The sequence below is a fragment of the Balaenoptera physalus genome, assembly GCF_965194825.1.
Source record: "Balaenoptera physalus genome assembly, chromosome: 7".
Lineage (NCBI taxonomy): Eukaryota > Metazoa > Chordata > Mammalia > Artiodactyla > Balaenopteridae > Balaenoptera > Balaenoptera physalus.
The window spans coordinates 84,216,245-84,233,784 of record NC_138886.1 but is presented as its reverse complement, the minus strand read 5'-3'; the positions used below and the strand labels follow the sequence as shown (position 1 = coordinate 84,233,784).

At 36.6% G+C, this 17,540-nt stretch overlaps 1 protein-coding gene across 1 annotated transcript in view; it reads left to right on the top strand.

Annotated features, from left to right (window-relative positions):
* AGTPBP1 (ATP/GTP binding carboxypeptidase 1) overlaps nt 1-17,540 on the top strand; it is a 176,312-nt gene extending 158,772 nt beyond the window's left edge. The window contains 1 exon segment of the mRNA XM_082469598.1: nt 17,201-17,540. Within this exon segment, the coding sequence (XP_082325724.1) occupies nt 17,201-17,378 (178 nt within the window). The 3' untranslated portion in view covers nt 17,379-17,540.

Genomic DNA, 17,540 nt, shown 5'->3' with positions numbered 1-17,540 from the left:
TGGCAAGGGGATTTTCTTTATTTGAGGAGGCATTGTTAGTTTTGAGGCACAGGAGCTGAATGTAGAACAGTACACAAAGGTTGCAGCAGCCGTTCAGAATGCAAACCAGCGCTGCTGTGTCATCTATGATGAGAAAAAAAGAGCTACTACCCAGATATCCCTGGATCATTTTTTCAAGAGGGTAGATAGAATTGAATCCAGCAAGAAACCAGAATCTATGTCATCAGCGTCAGGCATGAGTGAAGTTGCAGCTTGCCCTCCGTCTTCTATTGCTGATGATCCTTCAGTTCTATCATCTCTCATCTCTCCTCTCCCCTCCTCCAGTCAGTAACTCTTCTTGCCTGTTTACTTGATGCCAGCCCCTGTATGCCAGCTGTTTTACTGTACTACTGTACTTTTCAAGGTACTGTACTGTAAGATTAAAAATATTTTATTTTTTGTGTTTGTTTTTTATGTATTATTTGTATGAAAAATATTATAAACCTATTACAGTACAGTACTATATAGCCAATTGTGCTAATTAGGTACCTAGGCTAGTTTTGTTGGACTTACGAATGTGCTCTCAGAATGGAACTCGTTTGTATGTAGGGGACTTACGGTAGTGGTATGCTTTGAATTCTTTATCTTTTGTGTATCTACTATAGGTTTTGGCAGTGCATTGAGGCTTACATAAAACATTTTGTTTTTCTTTTTTGCCAAGGCTGCTACCCTTACATAAAACATTTTAAATATAAACAGTCTATTTTAATCTGATAATTACTTAACTTTAAATGCATACCAAAACCTCCCCTTCCTTCACATTTTGTTTAATGTTATAATTTGCATCTTTTCACATTGTATATCCATTAACAAATTATTGTAATTACACTTAATTTTAATACTTTTGTCTTTTAACCTGTAAACTAGATTTATAAGTGATGTACCCATCACCATTGCAATATTAGAATATTCTGAATTTAATTATATATTTACCTTTACCTGTGAGTTTTATACTTTCATGTTTTCCTGTTACTAATTAGTATCCTTTTGTTTCAGCTTGAAGAACTCCCTTTAACATTTCTTTTAAGACTGGTCTAGTGTTGATGAACTCCTTCATCATTTGTTTATCTGGAAAACTTATATCTCTTTTTCAGTTCTGAAGGACAACTTTGCCAGGTACAGTATTCCTGATTGGCAATTTTTTCCTTTCAGAACTTTGAGTATATCATCTTACTCCCTTCTAGCCTGCAAGGTTTCTGCTGAAAAATCTGTTTATGGTCTTATCTGGGTTCCTGTGTATGTAATGAGTTTCTTTTTCTCTTGCTACTTTGAAGATTCTCCTTGTCTTTAACTTTTGATGATTTAATTATAATGTGTTTTGGTGTGGGTCCTTTTGGATATATCTTTTTTAGTACTTTCTAGGCTTCCTAGATCCAGTTGTCTGACATCTCTTTCTTTTCCCAAGTTAGGGAAGTTTTCAGCCATTAATCCTTGAATAACCTTTCTGCCTCCTTTTCTCTCCTCTCTTTCTGGAACCCCTATAATGCATATTTTAAGCTATTTTCACTCTTTCATTATTTCTGTTTGCACCTCTGTTTGAAAAAATTCCACTGCCGTTTTCAGGTTTGCTGATCCTTTCTTCCACTTGAGGTAGTCTGCTGTTGAAACCGTCGTATTGCATTTTTCAGTGCCATTATCGTAGTCTTCAGTTCTATCATTTCTGTTTGGGGATTTTTAATATTTTCTGTCTCTTTTTTGAAGTTCTTACTTTGTTCATGCATTACTCTCCTAACTTTGGTGTGCATCTTTATGACCATTATTTTGAAATCTGTATCAGGTAAATCACTTACCTTTATTTCATTAAGATCTGCTTCTGGATATTTTTATTGTTCTTTGTTTGGAACATATTCCCCTAATTCTTCATTTTTATTGACTTTCTGTTCATTTCTGCACATTAGTTAGAACAGCCACCTCTCCCAGCCTGACAGAATGGTCTCATGGCACGTGCTCTCCGTTGTGTTTCATACTTTTGTTATTCCCCAAAAGATAGTGTTCTGAAAGGAGCTGATAGTATAATAGAAAAAGCACAATTTACATTTGTGAAGGGGCATGATGGTGATTATAAAAAATACAGAAAATACATTAATATATTTAAAAAAACAAATTTTAAAAATTACATAGACATATTGAGAAAAAAGTTACTGAGTAAATAATTTAAAATCACCTGGATTTATGTGGAATAAATTTCTTAAATTAGTAAGTTTTAGGCTAGGACTTGAAAGATAGTAAATGAGGCTTGGTAAAGAAATAGGAGCTAACATGAAGGAAACAAAGTTGGCAATAAGAAGTAGACTAATTTAAGTAAGGTGGAAAGGATTGCTTGGAGCTCAGAAAAGCTAATGTTGAAGAAAGCATTACGGGAGCAGGTGTTCAGTTTCATGGGAAGGTTAGTGTGGATTTTATAGAAGAGAAGTAGTAACTGTATATGTTCTTAAGCAAGGAATGATAACTGATATATCCTATGCAGGATGTATTAAAATTCAAAATGTTTAGAAGCTTATGCTAGTGTAATACTTCTGTATTGTAAGCACCAGTATTATGGTAAGTTGAGGGAAAAGGTGACTGCAGAGCTTTCTGGAGTTGTTCTTTGAGGTTGATACTTCTAATGTATACTACTGGTGTCCAGTTATTCAAAGTGCTGCTTCTTGAATGTAGATTTCTGTTATTCTTATTTTCTTTTGTTTTAGTTGGTTTCTAATACGGGTAGAGCGAATAAGGAGGAATGAGAGAGGTTCTGATTGTTGGCTGAAGATGAAACAAGCTAGCTCCAAAGTTTCCGATGGAATTATTGGTATATACTTAGTGCTTTTAAGACCGCTCCCCCACCACCAAGACTGACAAAGCTCTTTTCCTCATAGCTACTGTCATTTATGATTTTAAAATCTTATTTAATAATGATTGCTTACTCATTTGGCTGTCCTTTTTATTGCTTCTTGGAAACTTTTCGAGAATCATTGTAAATTCTTGTCATTATTTGCATTATTGGTAAAATGGGTGGGAGGGAAGTTGTACATATTTCTCACCTTTCCCTCTTTCTCCTAGCTTTTGATAATCATCCTTTAGTTTTGCTGTGCATTGGCAATCACTGATAACAATTACCTTGGAAATAAAAGCTATAGTAAATGTAACACAGATCAGTTGGGTTTATTTGTTGAGGCCAAAAAAGGGGGCTGTGGTGTTCAAAAACTTTCCTTTGAGTATTTCTTCTCTATCTTCTTTGCTTTTTCTCCTCTTTCAACTCTTCTTCTCACCCTACACACTTCCCATAAATGATACTCATTCCAGTGATTTTAAATTACATCTGTGTATTGCTAACTCCAAAATACATATAATCTTCCAGACCTCTCTTCTGAGCTCTAGACTTACGTATCCAGCTTCCGACTTGATTTTGTACACTTGGACACAAAATTAACTTCTCTAAAACTCAACTCGTGACTTCTGTTCCCCTACCTCTCCCCAAACAAACCCATTCATCTGTATCCACCTCCCTCTACCCAATTGCTCTTGTAAGAAATCTTATTCTTGGCATCTCCTTCTCTCTCCCTTACCCTTAATCCAATCCATCACTTGGGGCTTTTTGATTTCACCTCCAAAATATTTCTCAGATCTTTCTATTTCTCTCCACCACTTCTGCCATTACACTGGTCCAGGCTGCCATCATCTCTTGCCTGCTCTACTCCAATAGCCTCTGACTGGTCTTTCCCTACTTTTTTGTATCCTCCAGTTTCTTTGTACGAAGTGGTCACTGTCCTGCTTAAAGTCCTTCAGTTATTTTCCACATATATGGCCTATATCCATTATCAGAGTCTCTGAGGTCCAGATGAGCCATCTATACCTTTCTCTCCCCCTTTAGCTTGTCCTACTCTCTCTCTGTATTCTTACCATTCCAACCACACTGACCATCTTATAGTTTTTATGACAGTGCTTCTAAACTAGCAAAGGTCTAGTTTTTATTTTCCAATTTGTTATGGATTGGTAATTGAATAAAATACAGTAAGAATGAAGTACTATACAAATGTAAGAGGGCACCCCAAGGAATGCAAATATAAGCTCCAATTTCCTGTTATTAGAGTCACCAGACACATAATTTTATGTAAAATTGTTGTAAAAGTTTCTGAACACTTCATTTTAATTCCTAGGCTTTTGTTGCCATGGACCAGTAACAAAGAATTTGTGGACCATACCTTGAGTAGTGCTATTCTAGAACATGAAAATCTTTTTATCATCCCAGCGTCTTTGCATTTGTTTTTTCCTCTATCAAAATGTCTATGCCTCCACTTGTTTAAGGTTTTATCCTTATCCTCAGTGCTATTCAGTTTCAGTGCATTGTGTTTAGGAGTGGTATATTAAAAAGAATATACCTTGGTTGACACTTAATATGTACTTTTAATTTGAGGACTCTTCAATTTTGAAAAAATCTCAACCATTTTTTTTTTTTTTTAAATTGCTTCTTTGACAATTCCTTTATTCTGTTCTTCCAGAATTCCTACACTGGAGCTTCTCTATCTGTTCTCCACACATGTCTCTTAACAACTTTTTCACATTTTCTATCTCTTTCAGTCTAGGTAAATTCTTCAGTAGCATTTTATAATTCACTAAATTTAGTTGTTTCTGGTCTAAAGTTTATCTCATGGGAGTATTTTATTTTAAAGATTATATATTTCACGTCTAATTGGTTCTTTTCTGTTTCTGCATTTTTTAATTTCATGATTCCTTGTTTATTCTTATGGCTACTATTCTTCCCTTCTTTGAAGACCCTAAACACTTTCATAGTCATTTGTAGATTATGCCATTATTTTTGTGTTGGTAATCTCATCACGGTTTCTCAAGAGTTCTGTAACTTGCAAGGTCATATTAAATGAGAGCTTCCCCCAAACCCCCAGCTCTTTCAAGTCTTGCCCTTAATCCCTTAATGATTTTGTGTTGCTTCTTCCTGGCCCTCTCTAGGCTCCAGTCCAAGCTTATATTGGCTTACACTAGCATTTTATTAGTCTTGTATTTCCTACTTCCCATCCTTCAACAATACTGGGGATTTTGCTGGACAAGTGACTGTGTTCATGAGGGTTCTGACTTTGCTGCTTTGTCTCCTTTTTTCTGACTTAATAATTGCAACTTTATAAAATCTTAGCCTTAGGCAGAAGTCTCAGCCTTATTTTTTCAGCCTCCTTTCTAAAGTGGGAAGCCTCACTCCAGCTGCTCGATTGCCATGAGTCTGGGTTTAATTCCCTGGCTCTAGGACACTTAAGCCTCCCTGTTATTTTGAAGGAGCTATTGCTGCCTGCTCTTGGACCTGGAATTCAGGAGACCCATGACCTATTTTTGTGCCTCTATGCTTTTTCTGGTCCAAGGAGATGTTTATGTTGTTTCTGTATGCATCTGTGTCTTTTTTGTTTTCCTGTTTTATATTTTATCTATCATTGCTCTGTGGTTAGAGCAAGGATAATAAGTATCTCAAAGCATGTACTTGTCTAAACCAGCTTCTGAGAGAAGTCTGTCAGTCACACCTACCTAGCTAACTCCTAGTTAACCTCAGGGACCATATTTAAGCCTTTCAACACTGTCTAATGGTGCCTTGCATAGTACCAGTCACATATTGAGTTGAAGAAGTGGTAGGCTGCTACATAAGATTTTCAGATTCAATTGGGTTGGATTGCTTGTTGGTTGGGGGAAAGGTCTTACAGTACCCTAAATATCAGTGTAAGGATGTTAGACTTTATCCTTTAGGCAGTTGGCAGTTTTGAAGCCACTGGGTGGAGTATGCTAATTGGTGTTTTTTGCCTGAAAATAATGTAAAGATTTGATTGAAGCTGGGAAGGTAGAGGCAAGAAAACCTTTGAAGAAACTGTTTGGAATCATTCATGTTTGAGAGGAGGATGAGAGCTCAAATAAGGAGGTAACGTGGCAATGATTGTTTGAGGAGACAGTATCAGGTGGCAGTGGAGAGGTCTTGATGATTGAATATGGAATCAGAAGCAGGTGAAGCCACGTTTCCATATTGGAGTGAAAAAGACAAATGATGGTATTAGAGATGGAACTAGGAAACCACTTACTTTTACTAAGATTACCTTCCTGTCCTTTTCTCTTTATTGTCTGTACTCTTCTGGATCCTTTCTTTGTCCTTGGTAACTTTCTGTTTCCTGGTCTTAATGTAAACCTGACGTATCATCTGAATGAATTAAGTTCTTCCCATTTTTTTTAGTGAGTTGACCCTTAAAAATCTTTCAAACCCATCTTCCCCTGTTAAATTTATGCTTTTGTTTCTGTGTACAATGTGGATGGTTTTATTCCACATAGTAGCCCTCAATTTAATTTTATCTTCCTCAGGTTTAACTGTTTCTCAAGGTAGAGTATCTATTTGTTGTGAACTAATTTATTTTCTATAGGCAATTTATATCAAGTAAGCTTGGAATAATTGCAGCGGCAAGAATAGTAAACATTAAATGCCTTTGTCAAGGTAATCAGTAACTCATTTATAGATGACAAATAATTAGTCTTCACAACACCATAAACCCGTCAGTATTTGGCACATAGCATTTGAGTTTGTTTAAATAAACTTAAGAAAAAGGTAAGAGACTTATTCAAAGTGAATCTTTGATAATTACGAAAAATAATTTCCCAGTTTTTCCATTTAGTATATATACCATTGCTTCATTTAATAGAAGATACTTTAGTTTTATAAACAATAATTGGAATCTAAAAATCAATTAGAAGTTGAACAAAGCATAAAAACTACTGATCTATAAAATTATTTTACTAGGAACGCTTAAAACTTCTGAATATAAGACTTTATATTAAAAAGCAGACAGATTCTTTAACCATGTTGGTATTACATGTATATAAGCTATAACTAGCTCTCTTTTTATTTAGTGTTTGTTTTTAACCTTCTCTCTCTTTATATGTAAATATATTGTAAGCAGAATATAGTTGTTTTTGTAAAATTTTAGTCTGACAGTTATCTTTTAATTGGAACATTAGTTCATTTACATTTATTGTAATTATTGACATATTTAGATTTAAATCTACCTGCTTATTATTTGCTTTGTTCCACTTGCCCTGTGTTTTTAAAAAGATTTTTATTTGATTTATTTAAACTAAACTTTTTACATTTATATTATATAAAATATATTCGTATTTATATTCAAGCTCAATATAAATGTGAATTTTTATCTCTTGGGACAATATAGGATCCTTCATATGTTAACTCCATTTAAACCCCCTCTATATATGTACTACTGTTGTCAGATAGAGTATACTATGAGCATTTTACACTTTGTAGCCGTTATTACTGTTTTATGCAGTCATTGGATCTCACCACACGTTTACTGCCTCGCCACTCCCCGCCCCTTTTCTCATTTCTTTCTTCATATCAGTTTTTGTCTGGGGTCATTTTTCTTCTACTCAAAGAATACTCTTAAGTCTTCACCTTCGTTTTTGAGGGGTGTTTTTTTTGGATAGAGAAACGTTTTTCAGCATGTTGAGGGATCATTCTGTTGTCTTCAATCTTCCACCACTGAGTTGTCAAGTCAGCCATTAGTCTGATTGTGGCCCCTTTGAACGTGATCTATCTTTTAAGGTTAAGTTGCTTTTATGAATTTCTCTTAGTCTTTAGTTATTTAGGGGTTTAACTTAGATGTGATTTTATTTATTTTGCTTGGGATTCACAAGGTTTCTTAAATTTGCGGCTTGATGTCTTCCATCAGTTTGGGGAAATTCTTAGCCATTTTCTCTTCAAACATTGATTCTGCTCCATTATCTCCCTCTTTCTGGGACTCAATTTCCTTTTTTTTTTTAAATTAATTTATTTTATTTTTGGCTGCGCTGGGTCTTTGTTGCTGGGCTTTTCTCTAGTTGCGGTGAGCGGGAGCTACTCTTCATTGTGCTGCGCAGGCTTCTCATTGCGGTGGCTTCTCTTGTTGCAGAGCATGGGATCTAGGCTCGCAGGCTCAGTAGTTGTGGCGCATGGGCTTAGTTACTCCATGGCATGTGGGATCTTCCTGGACCAGGGCTCGAACCCCTGCATTGGCAGGTAGATTCTTAACCACTGTGCCACCAGGGAAGCCCCTCCATTTACTTTTAAGTTTGACCTTTTTACTATGTCCTCTGTGTCTTTTACTGTCATGAATAAATTTCTATTCTTCTGTCCATCTGCTTCTTTCTGGATGTTTTTTCTAACCAACCTTTAATTCACCCATGCTTCCTTTAGCTGAGTCTAATCTGATGTGAAATTTATCTTTTTAATTCTTAATTGTAGTGAATTAAGGGGGGATTAGGGGGAAAAAAACTAAAAAAAACTAGGGAGGATGATTTTTTAAAATTGAGAAATATTGCCCAGGGGCATAAACCAGCATTCTAGGAGCCTAGTAGGACTTATTTTGAGCAGACTTTCACTTACTCTTCTCACCTTTACCCCACTTCTGCCTTTTGCCCTAAGTGAATAGCCTCTCTGATAAAAAGTCTTTAGAAAGTCAACTTTCCATCTCTTTGAACTAGGGCATGGCCCAAGCAAGGGGATCTAAAGATCTAATTGCTCTTTATAATACCTTTTAACCAATTCTGTTTTCAGTTCCCCATATAACCATTATCTTCAATTCCTGAACTGTTCCAGGGCTTTGTAATACAAATCAGCATTTTTTCCTTGGCTTCCCCTACTGTAGATGCTCAGCAAATTGGAGGAAGTTGGAACTCAAGCCTACTAATTTCATCCATCTTCCTCCATCCTCCAACATTTTGTTGATATCTCTTCTTTGCTATTATCTCCTCTCCAGTTTTCTTTTTTTATGGGTTTATCCTTTTTAAAAAAGTTATTTTTTTTCCCATCATCTTAGTGGCCTTTGAGGTCCACTGTGTTTATCATAAGTTACAGAACTTGCTTCTCAGTGAAGCCTGTGGTTGAAAATTAATTATGTTTTATATTCTTAGGGCATTTGTTGGAAATTGCCACACACAAATCATTTTAATTTTACCCAATTGTATTTGTTGTGTAATAAAAATTCCATTTCATACAACACTTAAGTCTGCATTATGTCTTTCCTAGGGGGTGTGTTTCTTTTAGGTCAAAGCTGGGAATGTTGGTAGAACTCATTTAAAAACTTAAAGCTTGTTAGGCTGCACCCCACAGGCCTGCAAGCCTTGTAATTGCCCAGCCTTAAAACTGAAGAGCGAGCCCAGAGACAGCTAGAAACATCCTTGGTTTATTGGATAATGACTCTTACATGTCCGATGCAAGGTCCTGGAAAGAGACAGCAGGCAGGACGTGGCCGCAGTCTTCGCTACAGGTGGTGGGGGGTGGGTGTTACCAGTTACACAGAGAATTGGCATCAGGTTGGCTCACCAGTTACCAGGGAAACCAGCAGAAGAGCCTGTCCCTCACAGCCCCTTTGATAAACTAGCAGGTGGAGCCATTCTGATCTGAAGAGTAGAAGATCACTAAGCTGGGGGTAGGGGTGGGAGGATGGGGCGTGGGGCAAGTTACTTATTAGGCTCTATGATTAAGAGGGAAGGTCAGTCATGCCAGTAGGGTGTGGGTGAGGCAGGCACTCCTTGAGTGGGGGATGTACACGGAGCAAGAGAACAGCCATCTTGAGTGGCCTGACCATACACAGCTATATAGTGTTTTTGAACTTAGCAAAGGTGTTTTTATTTTACCTGTTACCTGAACTAAGCAGTATTCTCAGTGACCCTCATTTAAAGGATTTGAGAACTGATAAAGCGTTTAACAATACTTCTCATTAGGAAATTGTGATGGTGACTAAATTTCAGGATAATAGGCATATGGTTTTAAGTTTAAGTATGTTTGAAACATTATGGGAAAGTGAAGTTGAAAAATACCAAACTCTATACAGTGTTTTATTGTAATAAAAAATATAGCCGTGTTTAAATGAAGCCTACTTATTATCTTATAATCAAACTGTATTTGGACCTGTTTTTTTTTTTTAATTGAGGTGAAATTCACACAGCATGAAATTTACCATTTTTAAAGTGAACAATTTAATGGTATTTAGTTTGTTTACAATATTTTGCAACCACCAATCACCTCTGTCTAGTACCAAAACTTTTTTTAATCGCCCACGAAGGAGACCCTCATACTCATTAAGCAGCATTTTCAGCCCCTGGCAACCACTAATCTGCTTTCTGCCTCTATGAATTAACCTATTCTAGATGTTTCAAATAAATGGAATCATACAATATGTGACCTTTTGTGTCTGGCTTCTTTCAGTTACCTTTGTTTTTGAGATTCATCCATGTATCACTATTTAATTCCTTTTTGTGCATATACAAAGACATAAGAAAAGTTGATGAGAAATTTTTCCTAATGCAACTAATAAAATAAATAGGACTTAAGCTGAAGAAAGCCTTTAAAACATGCTTAACATTAGTTCTATTTTGTGTGAATGCTTCTTTAAAAATCTAATTTGATGTGTTTTGATAAATGTAGAGTACATTTCTACTAAGGTATAGGAAATGAGTACAGGTCTGTGGACCAGTTAACATCATAATGTTCTTGGTTGAAGGTTCTACCCCGTCCCTAGAAGTATAAGAGAGGATAGCTGGACGTTATTGGTAAAGTAATACAAAGATATTGATTGCTGCACACTATTAACATTAGAATGAAATAGTAACCTCCATATTATCCACACTTTCTTTATGTGAAGCTAGTGTTTATTTGTAAATATATAAGAACTTTTTCTTCCGAGAAAATTAAATTAATATTGTTAAAGAAAAAAAAATTATTCATGATACTTGTTAAAGAACAGCAAGGCAGACTTAATTCAGGAGGACTGCTACGGTGGGGTTTTGCAGTAGGGGAGAGTTGAGTTCAACTCTGAATACAGTATGGAAGAGTGGAGATTTATAGCTGAGGTATAGAGTGGGGATTTGTGGATGGAAAATTGCTAAGAGTAAACATCAGGGGTAAGGGAGATTCTGACTAAATGGACATGACAGAATTTTTGCCGAAAGCAGGCCAGGGTGATCAGATACCGAGAGTAAGGGATTAACAGACTCAGCAAGATTCTTGCTAAACCTGGAGTAAGCAGGCAGAGCCCTGAACTAAGGACAGAGCCCCAGGTCAGGGCCAAGTCAGAAAGAGGACTCAGAGGACCCTGCCTCAAGTTTGGTCAAGGAGAGTCTCTGTCAGTATAGATCATTTGTGGCCAAATGTTCACAGCAATATCTAGTATAGTAAAGCTTACTAATATTAATGTGCATCATTTTTAATTGTACAGTTTACCATTTAATCAAGTTAATCTTAAAAATGGATCTTCCTTTTTAGTGACTGTGACGGACATATTTGAGTCTGGTTTGCATATGAGAGTCATTTATTACTACCACGTAGAAAATTCTTATAGCTATAATTGCTACTGGAATATTTTCTAGGCAGATAAATCATGCCATGTAATTGAAGATAGTATCACAACTTCCAAGTCCCCTGGAAATCATAGTTGCTTATAACTAAAAGTGAACCATTTGTGCGTTTGTACGAAGTCGGTGAAATGCTGTTGTACCCACAAATACAGAGGAAATTGAAATCATCTAGACAAAAAACTGGGACTTAAGTGAGCACTTAGGTCCACAGGTCAGATTTGACTATAATGAAAGCTTTGAGGCTTATCATAAGAGGAGGCAGTGATCATCCTTATCATTGAGATTCAGGCAGGTGTCAAGTTAGTCATTGTTAGTCTCTAAGACTTAGCTGGATAAGACATTTGATGACCAGATATATTTATAGATATTTATGTGTTAAATTCTTGGTAGCCTCTTGGAAGAATGAAGTTATTCTTCTCACATAGGTGTCTATTTGAGACTTCAAAATAAGAATATAATATATCAGAATAAGAAGAGCACATATTCATTCAAAGAGGATTCATTCTCTCCTCCAGCAGGCCGTAGAGTAGGGCAGATCACCCCAACTGAGTGAGGAACTGAGCTGACTTGAGATGGGTTTGCAAAACTTAGGAAGCTTGTGTGATTCTCGGTTCACCCCTCCCCCCTTTCTAAGTTGTAGCCCTCCAGAGGTCACAATTGAAGGCCCAGTGTTTCTCCTTTCCTTAGCACCACAGGACTGCCAAAAATTCTGTTATTTTCTGTTTTATTTGTTTCGCTGCTTTCTGCTTTGCTTTTCCGCTTCTTGCATTGTGTATTTTAAGAATTTGTCAAATACCTCTAGGTCAGAACTGTTGGGGGTCACATCTCTGTAACTCCCTTCCTTCAGGAAACTTCACAGCTCTGAACTCCAATTTTTGCCTGCGTTCTTTTGAAATTGCTGAAAGCTCTGATGACTACACTGCCTCTTAGCCACTGCCCTTGCCTGCCCTTGGTTTCCTCTGGACTTTGCCCCATGCACCTTTTCTCTTGGTTGATTTTTCTTTGTATCCTTTCACTGTAATAAGTCATAGCTTTGAATACAACTCTGTGCTGAATCCTATAAATCTTCCTAGCAAATCACTAAACCTGGGGTGGTCTTGGGACCCCCAACACGCGTGCCCATTCCGAATTTCTGTTAAGTTGGATTGTTATCTCAGAGATTTTTTTTTTTTTTAATCTCAGAGATTTTAATGTTCTACTGAGAATGACCAGAGACAGATGGAATTGTAACCCCTCTACATATGTGTGTAAATCGAGGCTCAGAGATGAATTTATCAAGGTCATCCATGTAGTAATTCCTGACAGAACCAGGAATTGCATCCACGTCTAACTCCAAAATTCCCCTGTACTTTCCTTATATCTTGCATCTTCCAAATGACTAAGCAAAATTACTGAAAGGGAATGGTTTCAGTTTTTGGAGCTGTCCTGTATTAGTTAGGAATTAACCATTTAACCCTCTCATTATGCACAAGGAGTGTTTTTAGATCAATAGCAAACTAAGTTGGAGTTTAGTGACTTAACTGTTAACCAAAGGCAACTGTTACACTGTTTTTCCAACAAAGTATCAGTAAATTAGCAACTTAACTTTCCTTTTTTTTTCCAAATAGATAATCTCTTTTTAAACATTCTGTACACTCTGTGTGTGTGTGTGTGTGTTGCGTGTGAATGTGTGTGCAAGTACTTATATGTATGCCGTGGGCACTTAAGACTGACAAAAGTTGTTATTTGTGTTTTTTATGGATAATTTTGTTAACTTTGTGATATTTAGTAGAGGCTATAGGGTAGGAATCAAATTATATAAGTAAAATACTCTCCAATATTTGTGCAGATAGAGATTTTCTTTCACCTTAGACTTAACATTTCAACACAAGAAAGACACAGTCAGCGAGTCACAAATTTCTGACAATGTGGGCAATGGAATATTTTTCTGTTTGTAAATAACTTTCAGAAATTCTCCCCCAGGGTATCTTTATTTATTTATTTTTAAATTTTACTGTCTGAAAACAGGAAGGTTGGTCTCAGAATTGTAAAAGAGTGCAGGGTTAAGGGAGGATCCTGAGTTACAAAGGTAAGGCAGCATTTTTAGTCTGCTAGGCTTGGGGCAGCCCATCACCTGGACTCTTTAGGAATTGAGAAAGATTGATTTACTTTTTTCTTTAACAAGGCAGGTTTTATTAATGTCATAATAACATTTTATATTTGTGCAGCTTAGGAGTTTCAAATGCTTCCCATTTACTATCTAATTTGAGCCAGACCACTTTGTGAGGTGGTGGGGCTGCTTTACACTTGAGAAAAACTGGTGCTTGGAGAAAGTAAGTGACTTGTTCAAGATCACACAGCTGGTTAACAGAGGAGTAGAGGCACAAACCCAGACTTTCCGACACCATGTGTCCCCTGTGCTTGTACAGGTAACAGAGCTGAGGGTCTACACTCTGGTGTCTCGGATGTCAGAACAGCCGTAATGGCAGCAGATGAGTGTACGTTTGAGGGAGACACTTAATTTTTTAGGTTTAATTTTGTGCAGTGCTTAATAGTTTAACATAAGGATAGCCAGAAAACTTTCTGAATCTGAATGAAGCAGAATTATAAACCTTCTCCACATCATAACAATACCATACAACAGAATTTCAATGATTTGTCCTGTGAGAATGCCCTTTGGGGGAAAGTTTTGATATTTTCCCTGAAGCAGCATGAGGAGGATTTGTTTTTGAATTAAAATGCTATTCTCTTTTAGAATGAAATGTTTCTAAAATCCAGAATAGAAGGACATTAAGGCAGGTATATATGGAACAGCTGTTAGAATGAAACAAAAACAGGGCAAAAGGAGTAAACATATGTGAAGAAAATGAGGGGAACAAGGAAGTAGTGGTGGGAAAAACAACGCAGTAGTGATGGGAAATAATTAAATGTTGATTAGACACCAAGGGGGGAAAGGTGGGGTGGGATGAATTGGGAGATTGGGATTAACATGTATACATTAATATGTATAAAACAGATAACTAATGAGAACATGCTGTATAGCACAGGGAACTCCATTTTGCTGTACAGTAGAAACTAACACAACACTGTAAAACAACTATACCCCAATAAAAAAATTAGACTTTCTTTTTTTATGATTAAAATAATATTTGAATTCCTGTCTGCTGATATAAAGGGATTGTTTTATAACACTAGGGCAAATTACCTTAGTCTTTCTCTGAAGTGAAGGTTATTGTGAGATCATGTGTGTGCAGGAACTTCCTGAGTTGTAAAGCGCTAAAAACATATGTTGGAATTATTAATAAAAGTAAAGCTGAGTTGTTAGGATTGATCTTGTGCCTTAAGTTTTTTCACGAAGGTAAAGTCACTGGGATTGGGTGATATGAAAACGGATGATCTTGTCAACCTTGTGGCTTCTCACAGAATTCAGCAAACATTTGTTCAGGGCTACAGTGTATCACGTAGTCTGGGAGCCGACCGTCAGGAGGTGCCAAGAGACACCTGTGATTTAGTACTGAGAAGACAGGCCCTCAATAGATGGTTTCAAATGCATATGAGAAACATCAGATAGAATGTGCAGGGTACAAAGGGTGTGTATAGAGAAAGGGCAGCGTGGGCTTTAATAAAAGAAGAGCATCTAAAGTGCCAGTAAGAAGGCTGCTTTCAGTGAGCGATGGGGGTTGTATTCTTCCTTCTCTTTCCTCATCTCAGTATCCCTCTAGCTCCTTAAACCCAGATCTACTGACCACTCCTGTCCCCTCTGCCCCCCTCCCCACCATAAGTTAGCACTGATGGCCCCGTTACCATTGCAGGATATACCGAATATTTCAGCTGTAGTGTTGTCCTTAATGAAGCTGGGCTAGGAACATGATTTTGTTAGGATCCACAGAAACAGGAGTCAAATATCAGGGCCAGTGTGGGTTACAGCAGTGGGCTAAGAATATGAAACTAGTCCACTCCTGGCTCTTAGAATGGGTGATGCCAGAACGTGAATGGAGTTCATGTCACAGGCGGCATATGAACAAGCCAAAACCAAGAACTTACAGTCTTAAATTATTTTCTGTATCCAGAGCACTGAACGTTCTTTATTGTGGGATTTCTTCTAAATTTCCAGGAGCTTGCCTTCCAGGTTGTGCTTCTCTGTCTGAAAGTTCTTGCCAGCATCTGATGCCAGCTCCAAGTCTCCTTGTTTTCTGGAAGCTTCTGTGGCTTGATCCTTGGCATCTTTATTGTCCCTGAATTAACTTCTCTCCTTCAGTTTCCTTATTGACTTACAGTTTATAAGACTAGGCTTTTTCTTTAAACTCTTTCCCTTTGTTCAAATTGATTAATTTTTTAGTATTTAGCTTCCCTGGGACACCCTGAGAATTTGAAACACCAAGGTCAAGATGGAATGAATTAACAATTTTTCAAAAGAAAGAAAGAGTATAATTGTCATTTTAAAGGCAAATAATTTTTTAATCCAACTTTTTTTTTCTAAAAACCTAGCAGAGTGATGATATTTTAGTTGCATAATGGTGAAATTGTTCTTGTGAATGTTAGATGTATTGTAAAGTCTTACACAATCTTCCAAACCACTCAGCTTGATTTATCAGGACTACTGTATCATGGTGCAAGCTCTCAGCGTTTAAGAGGAAGTTTACTATACAAGATCAAGGTGGTTTTGCAATGTGTTATTCTCTTTTCCTTAATTAGCAAGATTAAAACAATTCTAGGAAAAAAGATACTCTCACCAGATGAGTTTTGCCTTCTTGTCTCAGAAAATTAGAACAATATAATCCATTAACTTGTCTTTCCTGTTTAAACTTCCAGATATCTGAACTGAATTTAATATTCAGTTGCAGGAATTCTTTCGTTTTAGGTGCCTAATAACATCTCTTTCTCTACTCATTTGACAAGATTATTGTTCCCCTTTTATTGTCTGATTTTATAGCTTTTAATTGTATCAGCAATGGGAAGTAGGTGGGATATAAACAAACACATATCTATATGAAGCTAAGATCGTTTTGCTCACAAAATGGGGACGTTGAAATGTTTCTGTAGTGTTTCTTTGATATGGGTGTGTGTGTGTGTGTGTGTGTGTGTGTGTGTGTGTGTGTGTAAAATCTCCCAAATGGGGAGAAGTCAGAATACTGTGATTTTTTTGAAGAGGAAAGAATATGTTACCCTAGTGGAAGGGTTGTCTTAATCCCAAACAGCCTGCCTGATGAAATATTTAGAAGCACTTAGTGCTTTTAGCAAATATCTTCTTCTGTGTCCTAAGGGAAAGTAATTAACCTGGGTATGGAGTGTTCACTTGTTTTTCATTTTTATTCTTGACCAGTGGAAACTGTGAGGATGGGTATATGGGCCGTTTTCATGGCAAATAATTACTTTACAGACTTAGAATAAGTGGTTTCAGGGCATTACTGGAGGAACCAATTAGATACCACAGTTTCTTATAAAGCCGGTTGAAATTATCTGTTACTTGATTTATAGTGATTAAAATACACTTTTAGAGTCTACAAATTGATGGAATCCTTCAAAGAAGTAACCTAATGAGCGAGTCCATTGTTTTTTGTAGCTATCTAATTGTAGCATATATATTGACACTCTTGTCAGATAATTAGAAATCAGCATTTCACCCTTTATTATCAATGCAATAGATTTCCGCTACTATAAATTTCTTAATTTGTTCATTTGGGTAACATTTAAAAAAATTAACCCAAATTACTTGTATTATATTGAAATCAAAGTTAATCCAGTATGGCCAAATAATCTTATATTAGAGCCTTGAAAACTAACGAAATCTTGTGTGTTTCATGTGCTTTGGCTACAGCCCCACCACTTATGTTTTGGATGAAGATGAACCTCGATTCCTTGAAGAAGTTGATTACAGTGCAGAAAGTAATGATGAGTTAGATATTGAATTGGCTGAAAGTGCAGGAGACTATGAACCTTCTGCACAAGAAGAAGTACTTTCTGACTCTGAATTATCAAGAACATACCTACCTTGAGCCCTTTGCCATCTCTTGTGAACTGCAAAGAAGAAATGAAATATCTTGGTTTTCATTACACAGGAAGTTTGAGAGCAATGAGTGTATAGAGAGGTGACTCAGAAAGACAGAAAGCAGCTTGGGCCTGTTTGGTTTCAAGACAATAAATATGTTATTAATTCA